General features: G+C 39.3%; 1 protein-coding gene and 1 long non-coding RNA gene across 4 annotated transcripts in view; one reads left to right on the forward strand and one right to left on the reverse strand.

The window, feature by feature from the left end:
* LOC134348472 (uncharacterized) overlaps positions 1-21,825 on the forward strand; it is a 70,302-nt gene extending 48,477 nt beyond the window's left edge. Inside the window, exon 7 of the long non-coding RNA XR_010018425.1 lies at positions 21,002-21,825. This is a non-coding gene — a long non-coding RNA (uncharacterized LOC134348472). The remainder of the gene's footprint in view (positions 1-21,001) is intronic.
* kcnh3 (potassium voltage-gated channel, subfamily H (eag-related), member 3) overlaps positions 1-22,941 on the reverse strand; it is a 648,677-nt gene extending 625,736 nt beyond the window's left edge. For 2 of the 3 annotated variants that reach the window (XM_063051907.1, XM_063051906.1), the window contains exon 1: positions 21,736-22,941. In XM_063051907.1, coding sequence (XP_062907977.1) covers positions 21,736-21,811 — 76 coding nt within the window. In that variant the 5' untranslated portion in view covers positions 21,812-22,941. The remainder of the gene's footprint in view (positions 1-21,735) is intronic. The other variant, XM_063051908.1, reaches the window with a different exon arrangement.

The raw sequence follows: 22,941 nt of genomic DNA on the forward strand, positions 1-22,941 counted from the left end.
CAATGTACAGGCAGATATGTTCAATGAGCTAAAAATGTTTTGTTGATGATTTTCAGTTCCACTCAGTATCTGAGGCTTCTCACTTAACTGTCCAACAATAATCAGCCAGCATTGATGGTTACCAGTTGCCCTGATACTGTTTCTCCATGACCGCAATGTCCTGGAGAAACCTTTCACCGTGTTCATCATATTGCACTTCATGGTTTTGTATGCTTGAAGCATGTTGTCAATCAGCTGCCCATAGTTTGGTTCTCTGTAGTTGCCAAGAAATGTTTCAATGCCTTGACTGCCTTCCATACGATCTTCTTTGGTCCCACCAGAAGTTCTTTGAATTGCCTGTTATTGATGAGCTTTTTGGCTTGTGGACCAACAAAAATGCCTTCCTTAATCTTGGCATCAGTTATTCTGGGAAACGTCTTCTCAAATATCGATATCCTTCACCTTCCTTGTTCACTACTTACACAAAATTTTTCATAAGCCCCAGTTTTCTATGAAGAGGAGGCAAAAATATTTTTATCGGGTCTACAATTGGATTATGCGCCACAGATTTCTGCCCTGGAATGAACTGTTTACAGAGTGGCCAATCCTTTTTAATATGATGTGATTCTTTAGCACGGCTGTCCCATTCACAGAGGAAACAACAGTACTTGGAGTATCCAAGCTGCGTTCCAGTAGCAGCACGACTACTGTCAGATTACCACAGACATTCCAGTTGTAGTTGCTGTACTGTTTGTGTTTCAACAAGACACAATTTTCAGTAGTTTCCTTTCATGCATAGCCAATTGGTATTGAAGAGTGATTACATAGCCGATTGGTACTGAAGGTGGATATTGCTGATTGGCATTGAAGGGAGATTGCACAGCCAATTGGGACTGAAGGGTGGACATTGCCGTTGTGTCAGGCTTTACACTGAAGAATCCATAAAAAGACACCATTGTCGTGGGTCATACTGGCAACCCAAAGCATGCCTGAACAAGATAGAAACTATTCAGCTTAGATTGTGGACAACATTTTAATTGACTTGAATTATGAATTAAAATAACAAGTATGGACAATTTCAAAAAATTGTGCATGACAGGAAAATTTCATGGTGATTTTTATGATTAGCAGCTGAAAGTCCATAAGATACATCCAAAAATATTCAGGAAGCAAAATCTCTGTTGTCCAGTGTTATCAAAGTACATGTGGAAAAGGGCTGTCCTTTGGTCGAGGTCAACCATGGATGCTGTATCCTAAATGTCTACGTGATGCACCAGCCAGTATGAAAATCAGGACAGTCCAATATGGAGAGCATGTTGGTGCGCATACAGCAGGCTCCCCTTCTCCACACAGCTGATGAGCCCAAAGGAAGGGCAGTGACCAATACAGTTTGGCACCAGCGGTGTTGCTGGAGTTGCTAGTCAGCATTAACCTCAATGCAGGACTGCCCAAGGGACTCCAACTCCAGATTTTTCCTTGGGGTTTACTTTCAAAGACTTCACCATGAGTGGGTATAGCTGCAAGGCAGTGGAGGTTTGAGATCAGATGAACTGCCAACCACAGCTGACTAGCCCCATCTGCCAGAAACAATTGGTTTTAAGGCCCCGTAACTCACCTTTGCTCATTCTCCCATCAGTAGAAACAGTTCCATCAGGCTTAGTAGCTAAGCCACACGTGAAGTCCAGGAGTTGGACTTAGTTGTCAAAGGTTAGTTGAGGCACATGCCTTTGGGAGCATTTAATACACAGTGGGAGCTTATCAAAGTACATATGTGTTACCCTAAACTACCTTGAGATTCATTTTCTTGCAGGCATTTACAAAAAAGTTAAAAACTTACAGTAGAATTTATGAAAATATATACTTAAACAAAGACTGACAAATAACCAATGTGCAAAAGATAGATTGTGCAAATAAAAAGCTAAATAAAACTGAGATCATGAGTTGCAGAGTCCTTGATTTTGGAACTGAAATCGAGCCAATAGACCTTCTCTGTGTTGCTACACTAAACAGTAGACACATAAAGAACTCTCTACATCCATGGGCATGTGTCTGAGCATTAATGAGTAAGGGCCAACATATTTGGGGGAACATCTGTAATCCATATATTCAGTAACCACATTTGCCATGGTGCTTCATACAAACGTTTATTCATTCACTCAGTGTAAAATTAGCCTTACTTTTCTGACTTGGAATTACCTCTAAATGATTTTGTCAAGTACTATTTATAGCATTTTTACACGAGAGATAACTGCAAGTTCATCCATGAGGGAGAAGAACATTTTTCTGTAATTTTTCCATTGTTTGCTGATTACAGACCTCTGCTTTCTAGTCTCCCAATTGGCTATGGTATAATACAATGACAAGCCTGTCTCCATACCACAAGCTGACAGGCTGCCAGCAGGCAAGAATATTCAGCTGCCATCCATTCCAGTCAGACCCTATACAAAACGCGAAGATATAGTAACATGCTGCTCAATTATACCTAGGTGAATGGAATATCATTTGACTTGAAATAACAAAGAGACTAAAGGTTGGAATGCTTTCAAGTCAATTGTTACCTTATTACAGAGCTGAGATCGCACTAAGAGTCCTGGAGAAAATATGACCAAGGTCCTCAATTTAATTTTTCACAATGGTGAGTAGAATCTTGTGGGGAGGGTGAAGACTTGAAAGTGTAAGTGTGTGTGTGTGTCCCATCTCATCATGTCCAGGCCAGCTCCAGCTGCTGGCTGACCATTTGTGACATGCATTTGTCCTCTTTCGGGAACAGAGCCAATTCATTGTCATTTTCAAACCAGGCTGCCACAGCGCAGTTTGGATCCTGATTTAAAAGTCACAGCTGCCAGATGGGTGTTTCCAGAGCATGGGAAACCCAGCAGGGAAAATGGAGGCAGACAGACAAATGAATTAGGAGCAGGGAAGGCGTTGTGGAACTGTGAAGCCATCTATATCATTTAATTAGATCACCACTGATCTGACTGAAAATAGAACTCCATATTGCTGTCTAGTCAGGAGTACCCCTCAACCCCTTGTATATATATTTCTACATTAAAGATGTCCAGACTGATTACCTGCTCTTTGAGGAAGAGGCCTCTGAAGACACATGCCCCTCGGAAAGAGAAAAAAATTGCTTTTGCTTCAAATCTCTGACTCATTATTTTTAAATAATGACCCTTAATTGTGGATTCTCCCACAAGAAGAAACATGTTTTCCACATTACCCTCAGTATCTTAAATATTTCCATCACCTTGTCTCTGGCTTTGTTTCATCATTAGACACCGGTTTCAGAACCTGGAGTATGGAAATATTTCAAAGGAGTTTCACACCTACTAACAACTTTCCCTAACTATAGAGACCACTATCATCAGCAGCACAGGTCCTTCCCAGTTTATGAAAGTTCATTCACTCATGAATAACCTGGACAATTGAATGTGCTTTCAGGAGACAAGCAGATTTTGCAGCTGCTGCTTGGTTGCAAGCAAGACTGCGGTGTGGGGACTCTCTTCACAGTCACATTTCTGACTTATGAACTGTTCAGATTATGAACATTTCACAGGAACCCTGTGTAACCTAGGGAGTACCTGTACCCCAAATGCAGCTTCACTGATGACTTACATAAGTGAAATCTCCCTGCTTTTGAATAAACAATAATATTCTGTTAGCTTTCCTAATTACATGTATCTGTACGTTAACCCTTGCAAGTCATTCACTAGGAGACGCAGGTCTCTGCAACTCGGGACTCTGATCTATCATTAAGCAGGAGCAGCAGATTCCCAAAAGCAAAAGCAGAGCATAACTTTCTATATGAGGAACGCTTCCAGAGCCACCTTCTCTTGACTGAGGCTTCTTCTAAGCTATACAATTGGCAACTACTTCCCAAGTTCCGATAGCAAGCCCGCAAGCCACCTTTGAATCTGGCACCATGTTCCAGTCTCTGATGTCTTCAAATTTATTTACTTACTTATTTATTTAGAGATATGGCATGGAATAGGCCCTTACAGCCCTGCGTGCCACAACCCGCCCCAGCAACCCTGACTTAACCCTAACCTAACCACGGGACAATTTACAATGATCCGTTAACCTACCTGGTGCGTTGTTGGACTGTGGGAGGAAACGGAGTGGATGTACAGAGACTCCTTAAAGAGGACGCCAGGGATGAACTCTGCACTCTGCACTAACCGCGAATCACTCGAAGATCATTGCCAAATTTTTCTAGCTGCCTGTTCCACATTTGTTTATTATCCTATGCGTTTCTCATACAGAAGTATTTGACCAATTCTCTTTAACAATTACATGAAAGCTGTTATCCAACTTGAAAAATTCATCACTGCTCTGAGAAAGACATTCAGGATCTTACAAATATTTCTCCTCATCTCCCCCTAAAGTCTTCTTCTAAAGATTTGAACTACATAACCTCTGTCCGCACAACTCTAGCTATACTCTAACCAACGAAACATAATTTTTACCTCAAGTTATTATTTCCGATGCAGTTTTCACACACTGGAAAAATTGTGTAATTTTTTAGCAACAATTTTCCCTTAGCTGACTATCCAGATAGTTAGACCACAAAAGATTTGCACCTAGAATGTTATTAGGCAACTGTTAAAAAACATCTGACTGAATCTGACATTTTAACTTAGTCGACCATGAAAAACGTACCGTATGATGGAGACTAAAAACACCTCTAAGCATCAGAAATTTACATATCTTCATAGAAGTCGGATAATGAACAAAGAAACACTCACAATGCGCTGGAGGAACTCAGCAGGTTAGTCAGCATCAGTTGAAAAAATTAGTCGACGTTTCGGGCCAAAAACCCTTCGTCAGGACTGAAGGAAGAACTTTGGGGAGGGTTTGAAGAATGCTGGTAGTTGAAAAAAACAGTAATTTGAAAGATAAAGGGGTGGGGGAGGGGAAGCAGGGAGGTGATTGGCAGGAGAACAATGCGCAGTAGTAGAAGGAGGGAGAACTATGAGGGAGGTGATGTGAAATAGGGATAGAGGAAGGGAGGGGGAGGGAATTACCGGAAGTTGGAGAATTCTATGTTCATACCAAGGGGCTGGGGACTACCTAGATGGTCTATGTTCATACCAAGGGGCTGGAGACTACCTAGACGGTATATGAGTATACCGTCCAGGTAGTCTCCAGCCCCTTGGTATGAACATAGAATTCTCCAACTTCCAGTAGTTCCCTCCCCCTCCCTTCCTCTATCCCTATTTCACATCACCTCCCTCATAGTTCTCCCTCCTTCTACTACTGCGCATTGTTCTCCTGCCAATCACCTCCCTGCTTCCCCTCCCCCACCCCTTTGTCTTTCATATTACTGTTTTTTTCAACTACCAGCATTCTTCAAACCCTCCCCAAAGTTCTTCCTTCAGTCCTGACGAAGGGTTTCGGCCCGAAACGTTGACTAATCTTTTCAACTGATGCTGACTGACCTGCTGAGTTCCTTCAGTGCATTGTGAGTGTTCCTTTGACAACAGCATCTGCAGATTATTTTGTGTTTATAATGAACAAAGATATGCACAGTGTGTAATGAAAATGCATAAAATCTTATGCTTTTTATAATGGCATGCTCATGATTGAAGATTCTTCTGTGCATGCATACTTTTTTTTTTACTTCTTGACCAATCACAAGACTGTGGTGTCTGATACTTCAATATATCTAATTTACCTACTCAGCTCTTCCTCCCAACTACACCAAAAATCAATTTTTCCAAAATCTCCCCCCACTGCCCCTGCTAGCCTCCATCTCCCCTTCTCAGTAACCAACCTTTTTCCAACCTGATTGCAAACTTTTTCCTCACAACCATTGCAGTACCTGACCCTCAGATGTTGATCATCTTCCAGCTGAAGCTCTAAACCTTTCCTCTCCTAAGTCTGCCATCTATTTTACCTCTTGATCCCATCATTTATTATATACCCATTGCTCCATTGGTTTTGCAGTGACCGAGAAGGCAAAAGGAAAGCCTCTGTACACATACAAGTCTGACCCCACACTGGTGTGATAGCAAACATTAGTTAATGTGTCGCATGGAATGGAAATATGCAACTTGAGATGAAAGAAAATAAGGAACATATGATATACAATAATATACAAAGAAATATCTTCAGTCTTACCGAACTCCTTTTGAATACCTCTGTGACAAGAAGCCCTGGGAACTAGATCCCTGTACTGAAGAACTGTAAATGCTACAAGACCACCTCCAAGAGTTGAAAATAGTGAAAAACAATACTCTAAATGCTCCTAAACATGGGTAACTAAGTGAATTAACTGAGTACTTTCACACTCCCTGTCTGTCTGAACTGAATATAGATTTCTCATCTATCTTGTCTATAAACATTTCACGAATGACAGTATGAAGTGAATACGGCCAGCTCCTTGTCAGCATGAATTCATGATGCTATATGGATTTCAGATTTACCTTCCCTAAAGATGATGAGATGATGCCTGGTGAGGGTGGAGACTCAGTGGTGGAGTGTTGTGCAAGAGGAAGTGGAGAATGAGTTATTCACAGTCTGAGATAGCACCTTGAAAAGAAGTTACTAATTTCGAATAAAACAATAAAGTAAAGGATTTAGGTGGGTGAATATAATTATGAGATATTGAAATAGTAGGTCGTTAGGACCTGTGCCCCTCAACATAAACATTAATAACCAAAGGCATAAATGTAATTAGATTGATTAAAGAATTAAACTGGAGCTAAACAGAAATGTTCTCACTCTGAGGGTGATAAGATCTGGAAGCCACTGAGGAGATGGTAGCTGCTGAAACACTAAATTCATTTAAAAATTACTTTGAGGAGCATGATGTGGCCAATTACAGACTAACAGCAGGAAAGTGGGTACATGGTGGATTTTCTGGGCAGAAATATTGGACCTCAGTTCTGATGAAAGGTCTTCAACCTGAAGCATTAGCTCTGTTTCTCTTGCCAAAGATGGAACCTGGCATGGTGAGTATTTTCTCTTTTAGTTTGGCATAATGAACCAACTAGCTTCATTTGTGTCATACATTCTGATTCCACAAATTTCCTCTGGCATTAATGCTAATACCATGTTCTTTGAACAGAGTGAATTCTGTGACATTAACATTCTTGATCTTTAAGAAAATAGAGACTTCCAGATCTTTCATGATCAAACTTCATTCCCAAATCATTTCAAAGCCAGTATTTTTGAAGGGCTAGAATTTATGAAGGACATGGTAACCAATTACAGCAGGGGTCAATTGATAAATTGGATATTTTATATCAAGAGCAGAACACTGGAAGAACTCAATGGTTCAAGTAGGCAAAAGGTGAAAGTCTGACAGGCCTTTTTATCTGCACTGACGATACTTCACAAGTTGAGTTCTTACAGTGCTGTTTTTGTTCTAGATTTCAGCATCAGCAGTCTCTTAAAATTATTGATTAAGGATGCCAGGGTGTCAGGAGTTTTGCCTATCACCTCCCTCTCATTCCACACCTCCTTCCCTCCCCTTTATTCCACAGGCTATTGTCCTCCCCTATAAGATCCCTTCTTCTTCAGCCCTTTACCTCTTCTATCTATCAGCTTTCAACTCCTCACATCACTGCCTTTCATTCCCCCGCACCCATCTACATTCCTTCTCTCACCTGGACTCAAGTATTACCTGCCATCTTGTGCTGCTTCTCCTCCACCCTCCCCTTACCATTTGTTCCGGCTTTTGCCATCCTCCTTTCCAGTTCTGAGAGAGTGTCTCAGTCTGATATACCAATTGTTCATTTCCCGACATTGATACTACCTAACCTACTGAGTTCGTTCAGCATGTTTTGTGTTTTGCTCAAGGTACACCACCTTCAGAAGTTTTTGCATCAGGAAATCTTTGCCCGCACTGCACCAACCCCACTCCCTCTCCAAAAGACTGGGTTTGGTTTTAATGTCCATCCAAAACACAGCACCTGACAGAATACGGTACTTTTTCAGTGCTGTACTGAAATGTTAGTCCACATAGGTGCTCAGCTGCCTGCGGTTGCTCCTGAGTCCCCAATCAATTAGCAAGCAGTTGATTGAAGCAGAAAATGGTAAATAGTACATTTTCCTTTCCAGAGAACAAGAGTAAAGAGCAACTGCTGCTATTATAGAGGGCCCTGCTGAAAGTGTACATGGAATGTAGCATTAATTTGTGGTCCCTTACATACAACTGATATTCTTAAGAAAGAAAGAGTGCAACCAAATCCCTCCAGACAGATTTCTACAGTGTTGGGCTTGTCCAATGAGGAGGGATTAAAAAGATGAGGCTTTTACTCTCCAGAATTTAGAAGAACGAGAGGTGATCTCATCAAATTGTGTAGAATTCTTATGTGGTTTGACGGGGAGGTGCAATGCTGGGTCAAATATCAAGGGTAAACATTTAGGAATGAGATGAAATCCCTTCTCCAAGATGCAGCACAGAGCGTCATAGGAAGTCATTCCTGCCTGTGGCCATCAAACTTTACAACTCCTCCCTTGGAGGGTCAGGCACCCTGAGCCAATAGGCTGGTCCTGGACTTATTTCATAACTTACTGGCATAATTTACATATTACTATTTAACTATTATGGTTCTATTACTATTTATTATTTATGGTGCAACTGTAACGAAAACCAATTCCCCCCTGGATCAATAAAGTATGACTATGACTATGACTATGACCTCACTCAGAGGCTGTTGAATCTTTAGGAGATCTGTACCCAAGAGGGCTGTCTGTTGAGTTGCAATGCAAATCCATGACAGAGACTGAAAAATATTTGGATAAGAGAATCAAGAGAGGAACATAGTGCTGACATAACAAATCATCCATAACCTTATTGAAATGCAGAGCGGGCTCAAGGCGACAGTAGCCTTCTCCTGCATCTATTCTTCATGTTGTTATGATGTAACTCAAAAGATGAGAGTACACAACTGAGGTGGCAGTGGGGAAAATAAAATATTATTTCTAAACAGCCAAGCATCTTTGAAGGAATCTTTTGTATGGATAAGGATTTATGCACATGAAACCCCACTGGTTTCCTTGGCTGCGTAAGTCTAGGGCATACACATTCTGGTCTCGCCAAACCCGTGAGATTGAAATAGCTCTCCTGCCCCAAACCCTGGTTTGTGTGGCTGCTGTGCAATTTGCTACCCTGTTACAACTCAGTGCCAAGAGATAACAGACAGCACACTGTCTACGACTAAAGGAATTATATTTATGAAACTTACTTAACTGAAGGGTTAGTAAAGAAAAGAAAGAAAAAACAAAAAGGGCCCATTATAATTAAACAGCCATATGTGCACAAGTTGAAGCTCATCTTGAACTTCTCGGTCACTCATGCGCTGGGCCCTCAGTCTATGTGAAAGCACACACCACTTTCTGAATGTTGTTCACAATCCATGTCGAACAAACGGGTCTCCCACTGGGTCTTATCCTATGACCGGTTCTCCACAGCATCTTCTCTCTTCATCTCCTGCCGAGCAGAACTCCAAGAACAACCTTAGAGTCCCTCATATAAAAAAATCACCCCAGTTCCACCATCCTAATTGATGGCACACATCATCCCCTATCTTCAACGATAACCCAAACAGGCTGAAAGTAGAACTGACTGCTCTTACAGAAGTGCTAAATGAAATACCCACAGCATAACAGTAAAGATGTGAACCAGGGCATTGAACAAGCTGTATTTTAATCTGAACAAAAGCATTCCTGTCCTTATCAACTTGCCAGCCTATCAGTATGAAAACCCTGCCACCAATCTTTCTTTGAATCATCATTAGCAAAGCCTTCAGGGTTCACACTCCAATCACTTGTAATTTCTCCTTAAAATAAAGCTTTCTTCATGTTCAAACCACTTCCAGAAAGTAAACCTTCGATTGTGTTTTTGCTCACAAATCCAACATTTTCCTACTCTTTCCTTCATGTTCTTTGCTTCTCCAGTAAGCACTTTTTGTGGTGCAACATTCCCCTTATTACTTCTGGTGTACATAAATAACTTATGTTAAATAATTACTCAACTGTACCTTCACTCCATCCAAATGTCTCACAACACATGAACAACCATTTGATTTAATTTAGTTCTTGTCCTAAGGCATTTTACCAAGAAGAAAATACTGGATTTTTTCAAGCAGAGAAGAAATCACGGGAATTTCATGGACTTTTGAAAGAGAGAGGATGCAGTATGAAGGGAGGAAGTGTTAGTCTGAAGAATAAACTCTGGGGTAGCAGGGAGATTTATAGCTCTTGATGTAAAGACCAGTTTTGTTACAGTGCATTGCAGTATATTTCAGAAACAATGTCCACTCTCACAGAAGTGACAAACAGCTTTGTTTTTTTTTCACTTATGCTAGCAGGACATGCTATGCAAACCTAAAAGCCAATGACACCAGCAGACAAATAAGACAGTAACCACTGTTTCAATTGACAGCAATTCCACTTTGGGACCTTACTGACATTCAATATGTCAAAATACTGTGTATTAGATATGTTACCAGCTGTCACTGTATATACTGTATTTGTAATGGTCTTGGCTTTGAGTTTGAACCAAACTTACTAAAATCATTACCGGTCTTATTATATTGTTTTCAATCTCTGTAACTGCACTTGAGGTATCTGAAGGGACTGCTTAATGTCTTAATCAATAACGTCTTGGCACTCATGACAAATGAAAAAATGTTTGGGTTTGTTCTATATCTACTGATGCATTACAAACAAGAACATATATTTACTTTGAGAATTTAACTATAGCAACGACCTTTAGTCCAAGCTCCTGTTACTGTTTTGTGTAAAGATGGTTGAAAGAATGATGTTCTGCACTCCAGCCAGATCCTGGCCAACAGGTTGTAAAGCTTGCACTGTTCTTTATCCCCTTTAATGGTGTATATTTTATCATGTGCTGGTTGGATTGGAATCAGCTATCCAATTGGTTTCTTGATTGATTCTAAATTACTGTGCCCGTTGAGCTTCAGGCCCACACTAAACAAGATACTGAGAGCATGCCAAGGGGAAACAAGTGAGAAAATGCTCATCAGTGGATTTGAAAAGACCTTAACATTAATCTCAATGAATGGATGAACGGTCATGCATATACAAAGAAATCAAGTCATGGCTGAAAGTATTTCAGAAGTTACTTTTCAACTTTCTAAAGGTTGCCCAGAGTAAACAAAAGCAAGTTTAAAAATCTAAGGCCATATTCACCATTAAGAAGGTCATATAGTAAAAAATCTAATATTTAATCTCTGCATAAATCCGGCTCAATTTATAAACTTGGGCTTCCTGCTCAATTATGTGTGCATTTTCTGCCTGACATTACGATCAATCATTTCAATCATGAAGGATCCCACACATTCTGCTTATGGACTGTTTGTCTCACACACGCTACATACCATCCACGCAAGGATCACCAGACCCAAAAACAGTTACTTTCCCCAAGCAGTAAGGCTGATCAAAACCTCTACTCACTAACTACCCCTCCACACCCCCCACATCACTACTTTATCATTTCCTATAAGCCACCTTATGCCCGGTGTCACTTTATAAATATTTATAAATATACAATCAATCTATATATATATATATATGCTATTTTATGCATTTATATTTGTTGTGTTTTTAATTATTGTGTTCTTTATCTTACTGTGTTTTTTGTGCTGCATCGGATCTGGAGTCACAATTATTTCATCCTCCTTTACACTTGTGTACTGGAAATAACACTAAACAATCTTGAGTCCTGAACCTGAATGATGAATCACGCTCAGTGTTATGATTCTAAGATTTATTGCATATGGAAGGCTCTCAAGCATATTTCAACTGAACTAGGCAAAGTCCATTACAAACAAATGCATAGTCCTGGAAACTGTTTGGGAGCAAGGAAGAAGCCAATAATGTCAGGCAGGAAATGTATACATCTCCAGTCAAAAATATACCCACATCATTTTAATTAAGTGTAATCTTTTAGTCACATCTGATATACTGCATGTGCTACTGCCTCCAAGCAAGAAGCCTAATATCTACTTTAGGACTTCCTTCTGGAAGATCAATCTTCCACAAGATGGTTTGTGCCATTCTGGTCCACATCCCTGATAGACAAAGGAGCAGAACAAGGCCATTTGGCCCATCGAGTCTGTTCTACCATTCGATCATGGCTAGTTTGTTTTTTTACCTCAAACCCATTCTGTCCTTAACATGTGACAACCTTATTAATCAAGAAACTGTCAACCTCCGCTTTAAATACACCCAATGACTTGACCTGCATAGTCATTTGTGGCAATGAATTCCACAGATTCACTACCCTCTGGCTAAAGAAATTCCTCTTAATTTTAAGCAAAAGCATTAATTGAAGATATCAATTCTGGAAATAGTTTGCAATTAAAGAAAGTTGAGGTGTAAGGGGAATTCAGATACACTGATCCCAAACTCTGCCAACATTTACCACCAGGGTGCAGAAACATTAACTATGGCTCGACCTTAGAGTCCTCTTCATTGGTCTAATACTTCACCTGTAACATTAAAATGAGATCACCATGCAGCAAGTCTTGAACCTCATCATTCCAGTGTAGGGAGCAGGGAATAAGGGAAATCAACCTATGCAACCCATCCAAAATTTAATGGTCCAATTTTTTGGCTGTGATGTTCTGGACAGCAAGATCGGATTTAGGAGATGGTTAGAAAAGGCCACAGAAAAGGTCATCATGCTCAGTTGCTCTGCAAACCTGATATTAGTCTCCCAAATGCTACAATACTAGTTACAATGGGCAAGGAAAACAAGGGTACAAGGGTTGGGCAGAGAAACTAGAATAAAAACAAGAGTATATGGGTCCTAAGCACATGATTGTATACCTATCTACCTCAGTCTGTGCAAGTATATCACCCCCAATCCCATATGCTCAAAGGCAATTCCAAATAAAGACAGTCCCCAGGTTATATTTGAGTTTAGATTTTTCACAAGTCTGAAATGTCAGTCTACATATAATTGCTATAGTTGCTGTATTTTTTTCATTTCATCCTAATACTGCCCATAATTAAACTAATGGAATATATATTCTATCCATTACTAATGAATACCATGAACTATTTATTATTATTATTATATGCTTAAAAATGTTCTAAAAATGTATGGAAGAATTTGAGAAAAGTCAGAGGGAGCCCCCTGTATACTACATCTATGTTTCCTTTGATCCATTATGCTAGTCCCAATTTTTTAAAAAAGCTCTAACAGATTTGTCAAACTGCATTTCTCTTTCATAATTCCATGATCACTCTAACTAACCTATTGCCATTTTCTAAATACCCTGCTACAATTCCATCAATAATAGATTCCAGATTCTGGATAATAGATTCTAGTTATGAAGGGTTATTTTCTCAACAATTCCTTGCTATCTCTCTCCCTCCACACTGTGGATATTTTTCTAGAATCCAAAGAAGTTAGGAAGATTATAGACAATGTATCCATAATCTCCAAAGCAACTTTGTTCAAAGATTTCGAACCCAGAATTTCAGATCATTATGTTTATCAGCTTTCAGACCCAATAATTTCTTTAATTATTTTTGTAAAGATGTAATTTTTATTTAAACTTTGGACCTGTGGTTCTTCATCATTTTCAGGGGGTTTACTGCATCTGAGAAGTCAAATACAAAATATTTCTTGAATTGCTTACTGCCATTTTTTTAATATTCAGTATAATTCTATCGTACATAATGGACCTACATTAACCTTCACTAATCTTGTCCTTTTTCATAACTTCGCGCATCTCTTTCAGAATATCTCTTATTAATACACATCATTTTACATATAATTGGTAACAATGAAGAAGGATAAGGGCAAATTTAATATTCATGGACCTATTAAGGAATATTAGACTGAAAATCAACTTTTTATATATCAGTGTTACCATAGGAGATTAAGTTAACAGAATGTTCAACATTTCAGGGAGAATTATGAACTCACACTTGCTACCACTCATTTGCTAACATAAGACAAACATGAACGAAGTTGTCTTACGCTGTATCCTGACTGATGCCTATTTATGATGACAAGGGATTATAGCTCTGGTGATTTTTTTTGGTTCTTTGAAGTCTACATAAATCATAAAAGTGGGTTTTCTACAGAACTTCAACCGTTACACAAACATAACTTTTGCATAAACCCCATTTAAACTCTCTCTGCACCAGCCCCTCCCTTACTATTCCCCACCAATACAATTTTATTTATTCAATTTTCACATCCTTTTGCTTCTCAAACAGGTAGTCAAAACATTCAAAAGATGCTCCATTTTCTTTAAAACTGTTTCTAACTTCTTGTGCTGCATATATTACTTAAACCAGGTATTCCAGCAGAGGTTTAAACATTACCTATTTTTAAAAAATTAATGGCATGTGTATGTTGTTGGAAGTGCTGATATTTATTGTTGATTGCTCAATGCTCCTGACTTCAGGATACAATTAAGAGTCAATCACAATGATAGTTCTGAGGTCCAATATAGATCAGTTCAGGTAAGGAGAGTAGATTTCCTTAACTGAATCACAACGCTGTAGGAGTTCACAAGAGTAACAATGGTGCTCTTACACAGAAAGTGCTAATGTATAGAATTGATAACACTGTGAGTATGTAGACTGAACAATTCTTTGAATTTGAAGGAAGCCATGCACCGCTATTTTGTATTTCTTATACATGAGTGAAGTTTATTTTGAAAAACAGATTTAAATATAGGAAGAACTAAAATCAAAACGCTAGCTTTGGTAATGAGCCAGCAACACATTTATTGATCATTGACTTCAGGAAGTGGGGCGGGGGGTGTTGGTATCAGGGCAGTGTGTGCACATTTTCCTGTTTACATCAATGGTGCTGAGACAGGGAGAGTTGAGAGCTTCAGGTTCCAGGCAGAGAACATCACCGACAGCCTGAGCTGCTCCAACCACATTGAAGCCACATCTCAGAAAGCTTACAAATGCTTCTACTTCCTCAGGAGTATAAAGAAATTTGGCATGAGTTCTTTGACTTTCACCAATTTTTATCAATGCACCATAGAAGGCATCTTGTCCAGATGTATTACAGCTTGGTATGGCAACTGCTCTGCCTGTGACTACCAGAAACAGCAGAGTTGTGGATGGAGCTCAGCACATCAGTTTCCTTTCCATGGACTCCATCCACATTTATCACTGCCTCAATAAAGCAGCCAGCATAATTAAAGAACCCACACACTCTGGACATTCTTTCTTCACCGCCCCCCCCCCCCCACGCCACTGGGGATAAGATACAAAATCCTGAAAGCACATACCACCAGGCTCAAGGACAGCTTCTATCTAGCTGATTCACCACCCTCTGGGAAAAACAGTTTCTCCTTATCTCCATCCTAAATCTTCTCCCCTTAATCTTGAGGCAATGTCCCCTAGTTCTGATCTCACCTACCAATGGTGGTTACTGTTGTCTTCAATTTTCATACTGCAGGCCCTTACCAATTATATGCCAATCTCATCACAAGGGAAGCAGGTGTTTCTCCACATGTTTTTATGTTGGCTGCATGCACTCACAGCCAGATACTTCTTCCCTATGTTAATAGCCCCCTCAAAACCACTAACAAAAAGCACCTAACAGCAAAACCATGTTGTGCCAGAGAGCTTCAATATAGAGTGACATGCAAGCCATCTAAATCCATTCACATTAATGTGAGCCTCTGATAGAAGGGAAAGTCTGATGGGGCATGGTCTTTGATGGTGGAGGATAATTAGCTTCCCAGAAAAATTGACAGAAAGATACACCTCTGCTAGTCCAAAGTTGAAAGAATATGTCTGCAGCTGGAAGGCACCAAGTAAGCCACTGTCACTCTGGACAGATATTTGTGATGTGAAAGAATACTGCAGCAGATTCACATTTGGGATTGGAGGTAGAGAGAAAGAATGTACGCGGTGAAAGAACAAAGGGAGGAAATTCAGGCAATAACTTATTACAAAGTACTGCAACATACTGAGCATACATTGGAGACAGGACAACAACAAGTTTCGGCAGAGCAGTAAGAAGATAATAGAAATACCACCAACTAGAAACAAATTACTGAAGCATGGTATTCCAAACCTAGACCTTCCAATCCATCTATTCATTGTTGTTTCTTCTTCAACATAAGAAGCTGCTGTTTCATCTTGACACCTTTGTTCACAAAATACCTTTCATTACAACGGGATAGACCAAGATGTTTATTAGCCAATGAAGTGGGAAATGTTTAATACTTAGAAATGCAAGTTGTCAATTGGCATACTATAGAGTCCCACAAATAGCATTGTGATCCTAACAAGTAAGTCAACTCATATTAATGTATAAAAAGTAAACTTTAGTAATATTCAGCAGGTCATACAGCATCTGTGGAAAGCAAAAACAGAACTGACATTTTGAGTTGAAGACTCTTTTACATGATAATCTAATTCTGTTTCTCTTTTCAAAATTAATGCTGTTCATTATGCTTTTTAAGAATATATATTAGCTAGGACACTGAAAACAATTCTCCACACACATCTTATCCCATTGGGTCTCCCGCATCAACAGCAGAGGAATTTTGATTAAGTATCTCATCTGTGAAATGACACGTGTAACTGAGTTGAAGTATTGGTTTTGGGGATGATCAAAACTCTAGATTTGGAACTTGATTTTAATCAGAGTTGAAGGAGTCACCTTTTGGAATGTAAGTCTGGGGCTTTTCATTTTGCAGATTAAAGAAGGCAAGATGCAGAGTACAATAAAAATGAATTCATTTTCTTCAATGTTTAAGTGCACCTGATGTTGCTATGCACAGTTCAATGTGTTTCCTGCTTTTATTCCGTATGAATTCGTAGATTTCTTCATTAATTTTGAGATAATGTTGCACACCTCTATGAGGGGTTAGATAAAATAGTTATGGATGACAGTTCTGACTGCCCAGCCAGCAAGTGTGCATCTGAGAAAGCCAAATTAATTAAATCAGCATCTAATCCTAACAGACCATTCCTACGAATTAATATTCCATGAGTTGCTGGATCATCACTTCCCTTATCTGCAGCATCTTGTACAATATAACATGGTGGCACAAGATTCAGTAAATACACACATCAGCCATGCAAATGAAGACGATGAACTTCACTGAGGAAGGGCTGAAACAATATACATGAAACTCTATCATTACATCAAAGAAGTGTACTGAAAATCTGGTACATGCAAACATGCTGGTTGCCACTCTGAATGCAAAGAGCCTTAACAGAGATCTTTGGTCACAAGCAAGGTCCCAGAAAAGTGGAGAACAGCCAAAAGAAGGAAGTATACATACATTAAATGACAATACTCCGAGGCATACTGATTTTGGGGATCTTGTGTTCAAGACCATAGCTTCCCGAAAGCAGCAATGCAAAGTAGATAGGGTTCCAAAAGTGTATGGAATACTTGCCTTCATCAGTCAAGATGCTGAGTATAAAAGTTGCAGTGGTATAAAACTTTGCTTAGGTCACATTTGGTGTGCTATTCTGGTCACTGCATTTGAGAAAAGACGTGGAGGCTTTGGAGAGAATGCAGAAGATGTTCACCAGGCTGGTACCCAGATTAGAACAGTACAGCTGTCTTTGAAAAGCTCCAACACTCCCTCGTTCTTAACCTTGATATGTTCAAGCACATTAGCTTGTTGCTGATAGAGAGCATTACTTTAAGGAGAGGTTGGACAGTCTTGGATTGTTTTCTCTGGAGATTTAAAGGTTGAGAGGCAACTAACAGATTATAAAATTATGACAGATGTGGACATAATATATATTGGGAATCTTCTAACTAATGTTCAATTTCTGACTTTCTAGTGAATATTATGTATTTGATGCTATATGCCTCTGATGTTTCTGCAAGTAACATTTTCATTGTATTGGTGCATAGATGTACTTGTGCACGTGACAATAAGCTCGACAATGCCCAGAGTGCAAATACTGAGTATTAAAGGGCATAGATAAAGGTGATATGGAGAAAGTTTAAGAGATGCACAAGTTGAGTTAATTTTTTGAAGCACAGAGGGTGACAAATGCCTGGAATACACTGTCAAGGAACATGGTGAAAATAGATACAATAGCAACATTTGAGAGGCATTTAGAGAATCAGATGAACAGTCAGGAAATGAGGGGATATAGACCACCTGCAGATAGATGGAATTCGTTTCAATTGGCATCATGGCCTCCATGGACGTCACAGGCTGAAAGGTCTGTTCCCATGCTCTACTATTCAATTTTTGAACGATCACGTTCTTCATCAAACTAGCATGGAGTTTGTGCACAAAGTTATTTCCGATCCAGTAACTGTTTTGTCAGTATGAAATGTTCATGTGTTATTCTGCCCTCATTCCTATCACCAAGTACAACATCATTTCAGTTTAATGTATACATAATTGGGATTTTATAATATGTAGTGAAAAACTACATTCTAATACTCACACAGTTCATTTTGATGTCATGTGTGTTTATTTATTCAGTAATTCAACCCTAAAGTCAATTTCTTATTTTCCCATTGGCACTAGTTACTTAATGGAATATGAATATTTCCTATTACTCTGAAGAAGCCTATGTAGTACTATTGTTGCAAAATATATTCTGACAAGCAAATATTCCACCCTTTATGTTATAATAACAGATCAGCATCATTATTGGACAATATGTCAATGTTCAATTATATTGGGGCTATAGTGCTGGAGCAGAACAGTTAGCTTGGCTCACAATGACACGCTCACATCTAAAAAGTTGCATATAGTGGCAATTTCTAGAGACTGTAGGGTGTGATTGTACTGCTGGAAGTAACTTGGCTCCAATGTAACTATTCTCCATTCTCTGCATTTCTATAAAGGAATTATCTTGCTTTTATTGTTGTAAATTCTGTTTTCTTTGTTTTTTAAATTAAAAAATCTTGGCATGTGTTCCAGTGCAATAGACTGCTGTGAACCCACTCATATAAAGACTAGATTAGCTTTGTTTGTCACATGTAAATTGAAACATACAGTGAAATGTGTTGTTTGCATCAATGAGCAACACAGTCCAAATAAGTGCTGGGAGCAGCCCACAAGTGTCGCATGTTTCCGTGCCAACTTAGAATGCCCACAACTTACTAAGCCTAACCCATACATCTTTGGAATGTCGGGGGGGGGGGGGGTGGAACAGAACTGGAGCATCTGGAGGAAACCCATCTGGTCATGGGAAAATGTAAAAACTCCTTACAGACAGTAGCCAAAATTGAACCCTGATCACTGCTGTCACTGCAGTTGTAAAGCATTACACTACCATGTCACCCTCCACTCCACTCCCCCAGTTTCAATTAATTGATTGGAAGAGTGTTGCATAAATATGCACTGGGAAAGAAAAAGTAAACACTAAATTTACAGGAGTGAAAACTGTTCATGTAACAAGAACATCTGGGGTCACAGTGATGAAAAGAGCAAACTTCTTAACCAATGACACTAATTAATTCTGAAACAATGAGGTACAAAAGTACTTAATTCTGCACAAAAAATATTTACTAGTTTTGATAAACTATTACTTCATTAAAAGAGTACTTATGCTGTTAATTATCTGGTGGTTTTCTTATCATGCTTAAAGGGCAACAAAAGAGAAAATGCAGCAACTTTATAAAAGTCACAGGAAATTTAAACATGAAGCTTTTGTCACAAGGAAATTGCACATTAGCCAGCAGTTGGGCATCACTTCCTTACCAAGAATTACTAACCAATTTTCACATCAGAAACTGTGTGCACATTTCTAAGTCTTTTATCTTCATCAGAATCTGGTAAGAAGCCAACTGGCCATTTGTAATTTGACATGTGGCACCTATGCCACTCCTAGGTGAGATGAGAGATCTGCAGCAAAAAAATGATCCCGTTGCATCAATACTAATATTTATATGACTGTGAATGATAAGGTTTATTTTTAAATCAACAACTTTTGCATTCATCTTCATAATCAAAGGAAGAGAGTGTTCCATTTAATTTTAAGAATCCCTGTGTCCCTAATCCGAAGACGTTATGGAGTTCACCAAAGACGTTTTGATTTTCACATCCAGCCTAATGATCTCCTATTCATCCCAATTATTCACTTGAATAACTTACATTCCTTGCTGCTACACGATATATTCCTGTGAATTGCTTATTCCATGCACCTGTAACTTAAATCAGCTAGTTTATTCCAAGTGTACACCGACTATATTCATACCAGTACTTGACAGATCAATACAAAGAAGCCTATTGCTATTCAGATCATATTTTAGATTGAAGTGATCAATGAAAGATCCAAAATATTTTAGACAACAATGCTGGATTTTGAAGTTGAATTTTAATTGGAAACATTTCCAAATGAAATTACTCATAATCGAGGCTGAATATACTTAGTTCTTTTCATCTTTCATATTTATGGGATTTTTACTGACTTCATTGTCTTCATTAAAAGAAGAGCAAGAAACTAACCAAACTGCTGATCATCTGGGATAGTAGATAAACTGAAGAGTCAAACGTCCATTAAAAGTTCTTGAACCTCTTTGTCACCTTGCTCAATGAAAATAACAGTCTACTGGTGGTAACATGTGTTAATTTGTAACATCAATGCCCCTGGTGGTAATATTCAGTTTGTCCATACTAAACATCCATCATTCAGACCACAGCAGACTGGATAGAACAATCTTACTTATCATATTCAACTCAACTCAACTCACATATTTTGATTAATTTGGCCAAATATCAGGTATCTCCCCAAGAAGGGACTGCACAGGCCTTTTCTATACCTTTATGTTGTATCAGAAGTGTCATGATTCAATGACTATTTAAAATAAATCTGAAATATCCAGTAACTGTTACTAAATATAATGGAGTGGAATAGAGCACTCTCAAACTTTATACTGGAATTACTGTTTTAAAGATTTTCTGAAATTATTTGGTTACATTATTCATAGGAATTGAAATGGATGAGAGGACTAGCGATGATCGGGAATATTGTCTCCCCTTTGTTTTATCTTGGTCCTCGTGTCGAGGCTGTAGCAAATGAGAAAATATACTCTATCATTGACATTTGCACTTGCTGTTTGTTTCAGAAACCCCCCGATTGGCTCTGGCCGTGGTGCTGAAACTGGAAGCCCAGAAACAGCGGTCCCTAGGGACAAAAATATTTGACATCGGGACTTGTAAATTGCAGTTACATTATTTATGAAGACTAAAAGGAGGAAATGAGCCGAGTAATTGCCAGTCATCACTACCTCTACATCAAGTAATTCTACTGCTGGTTGATGTTTAAAATCGAGCTCAGTGCTTCGAGATAATGCAGCGGTTCTGAAAACTCCACTGTGCAAGTACTGTCTTCCAGTAACGGGTCGTATTACAGCGTATCCCGTCAGTATCACAGCTGATTAATAATCACAAAACAAAAAGCCGTAACCAACGTATTGTCTTTTCCGGTAGCGGCCGTACAGTCAGCAGAGCATTACATTAAAATATAAAACCACCTTCGAGTAGGGGAAGCTCTATATTTAGCCTACAAATTTACGAAATATAAGTGAAAGGTGTGCTTTTACAACAAGACACTGCTTGTGATTTCTATTCTGTTCCATCTATCTGTAGCAATCCTCCAGTGCTTAGAGGTAAAGTTTTTCCACTTTACGTTAAAATGTCACTTTTGGGCTATCTCTGATTATACTTTCATTTTCTAAAACTGCAGTCATCCCTTCATCGCCATCCACAACTCTCCTCCCCCACCTCATCCTCATCACCAACCCCCATCGCCAATTTACAGACAAAAACTCTATACATCTCTGCAGTTCAAAGCACTTACGAGTTCCGTCGAATCGTGTAGCAATTGTATCCAAAAAGGTGTTCTGTGGCGCAAGCAATCCTTTCATGACAGGCATTTTGTGTTGGCAATAACAGCCGTAGCCATTAAAAACGTTTAAACCGTAGGAAAAGATAATATGTGTAAGTATATTTACATATACAGGAACAAGGAGTCAGCCCCACGCATCCGAGCGTTTGTGTTGTCCTGAACACTTCGGCCACGAAGAAGTAATCATCCCTTCTTCAGTCGAAAAGTTGATCACAAGTTAAACCGGCTCTGTACAGCTGCTTGAGCTTAGGACGCGAGCTGTGTGTGTATGTGTGTGTTTGTATATGTGAGTGAGGAGAGTGAGAGAGAGAGAGAGAGAAGAAAAGAGAGGGGGGAGGGGGGAGGGAAGGAGAGAGAGAGAGAAAGAGAGAGAGAGAGAGGAGAATCAGAGAGAGAGAGAGAGAGAGAGAGTGAGAGAGAGAGAGATGCTGGAGTCTGGGGAGGGCTTTTTTTCTTCTGGTAGCCCGAGAAGGGAGAAAGTGCTTCCAATGCGCCTGCTTTGTCCAAGCAGATGCTTGGTCACATGAGTAGCAGGGACTCAGGATGATGGGGTGGATCCTTGGGGCAGCCGCCGTTCTCAGGTAACATCAATACACGTGGACAGTCACCCTCGCAAGACGCGCCCAAAGCTGCAAAACTACCAGATCCCGGGGGCTACCAGCGCCAGATGTCATTATAAGATTCTGTGATTATCATTTTACAATATTTGCCGTTATGCTTCCTTGACTTGTGTGTACGTAAGTCATCTCTTTTTTTTAGTCGGATAAATATTTATAAACCGACATTGCGTCAAGATTGGCTGGATATTTTGACAATGGAATTAATGAAATACCATACTCCGGAGCACCTTAGCATCGGAGTGTTAGTTGGACCTGAATTACATGCTGATCAATTGTATCTCCAGCTACACTTTACTTTGAATTACTCAATTTTCACGATATGACTGTGTGAGCAGTCTAAACACGGATTTGCTAAATAAATAGGGCGGGGATTTGAGATAATTGGCAAAAACAACATCGCTTGAAGAGAAAAAAATTTCAACGATCCCAATTTGTCTTAAATACACATTATTCCATTTTTAATATCCATTGGCTATATGCAGTGTCAGTCATCAGTTAGGAATGTTGACTATGTTGATTTAGATCCAGTTCCAAATAA

The sequence above is a fragment of the Mobula hypostoma genome, chromosome 6 (assembly GCF_963921235.1).
Source record: "Mobula hypostoma chromosome 6, sMobHyp1.1, whole genome shotgun sequence".
Lineage (NCBI taxonomy): Eukaryota > Metazoa > Chordata > Chondrichthyes > Myliobatiformes > Myliobatidae > Mobula > Mobula hypostoma.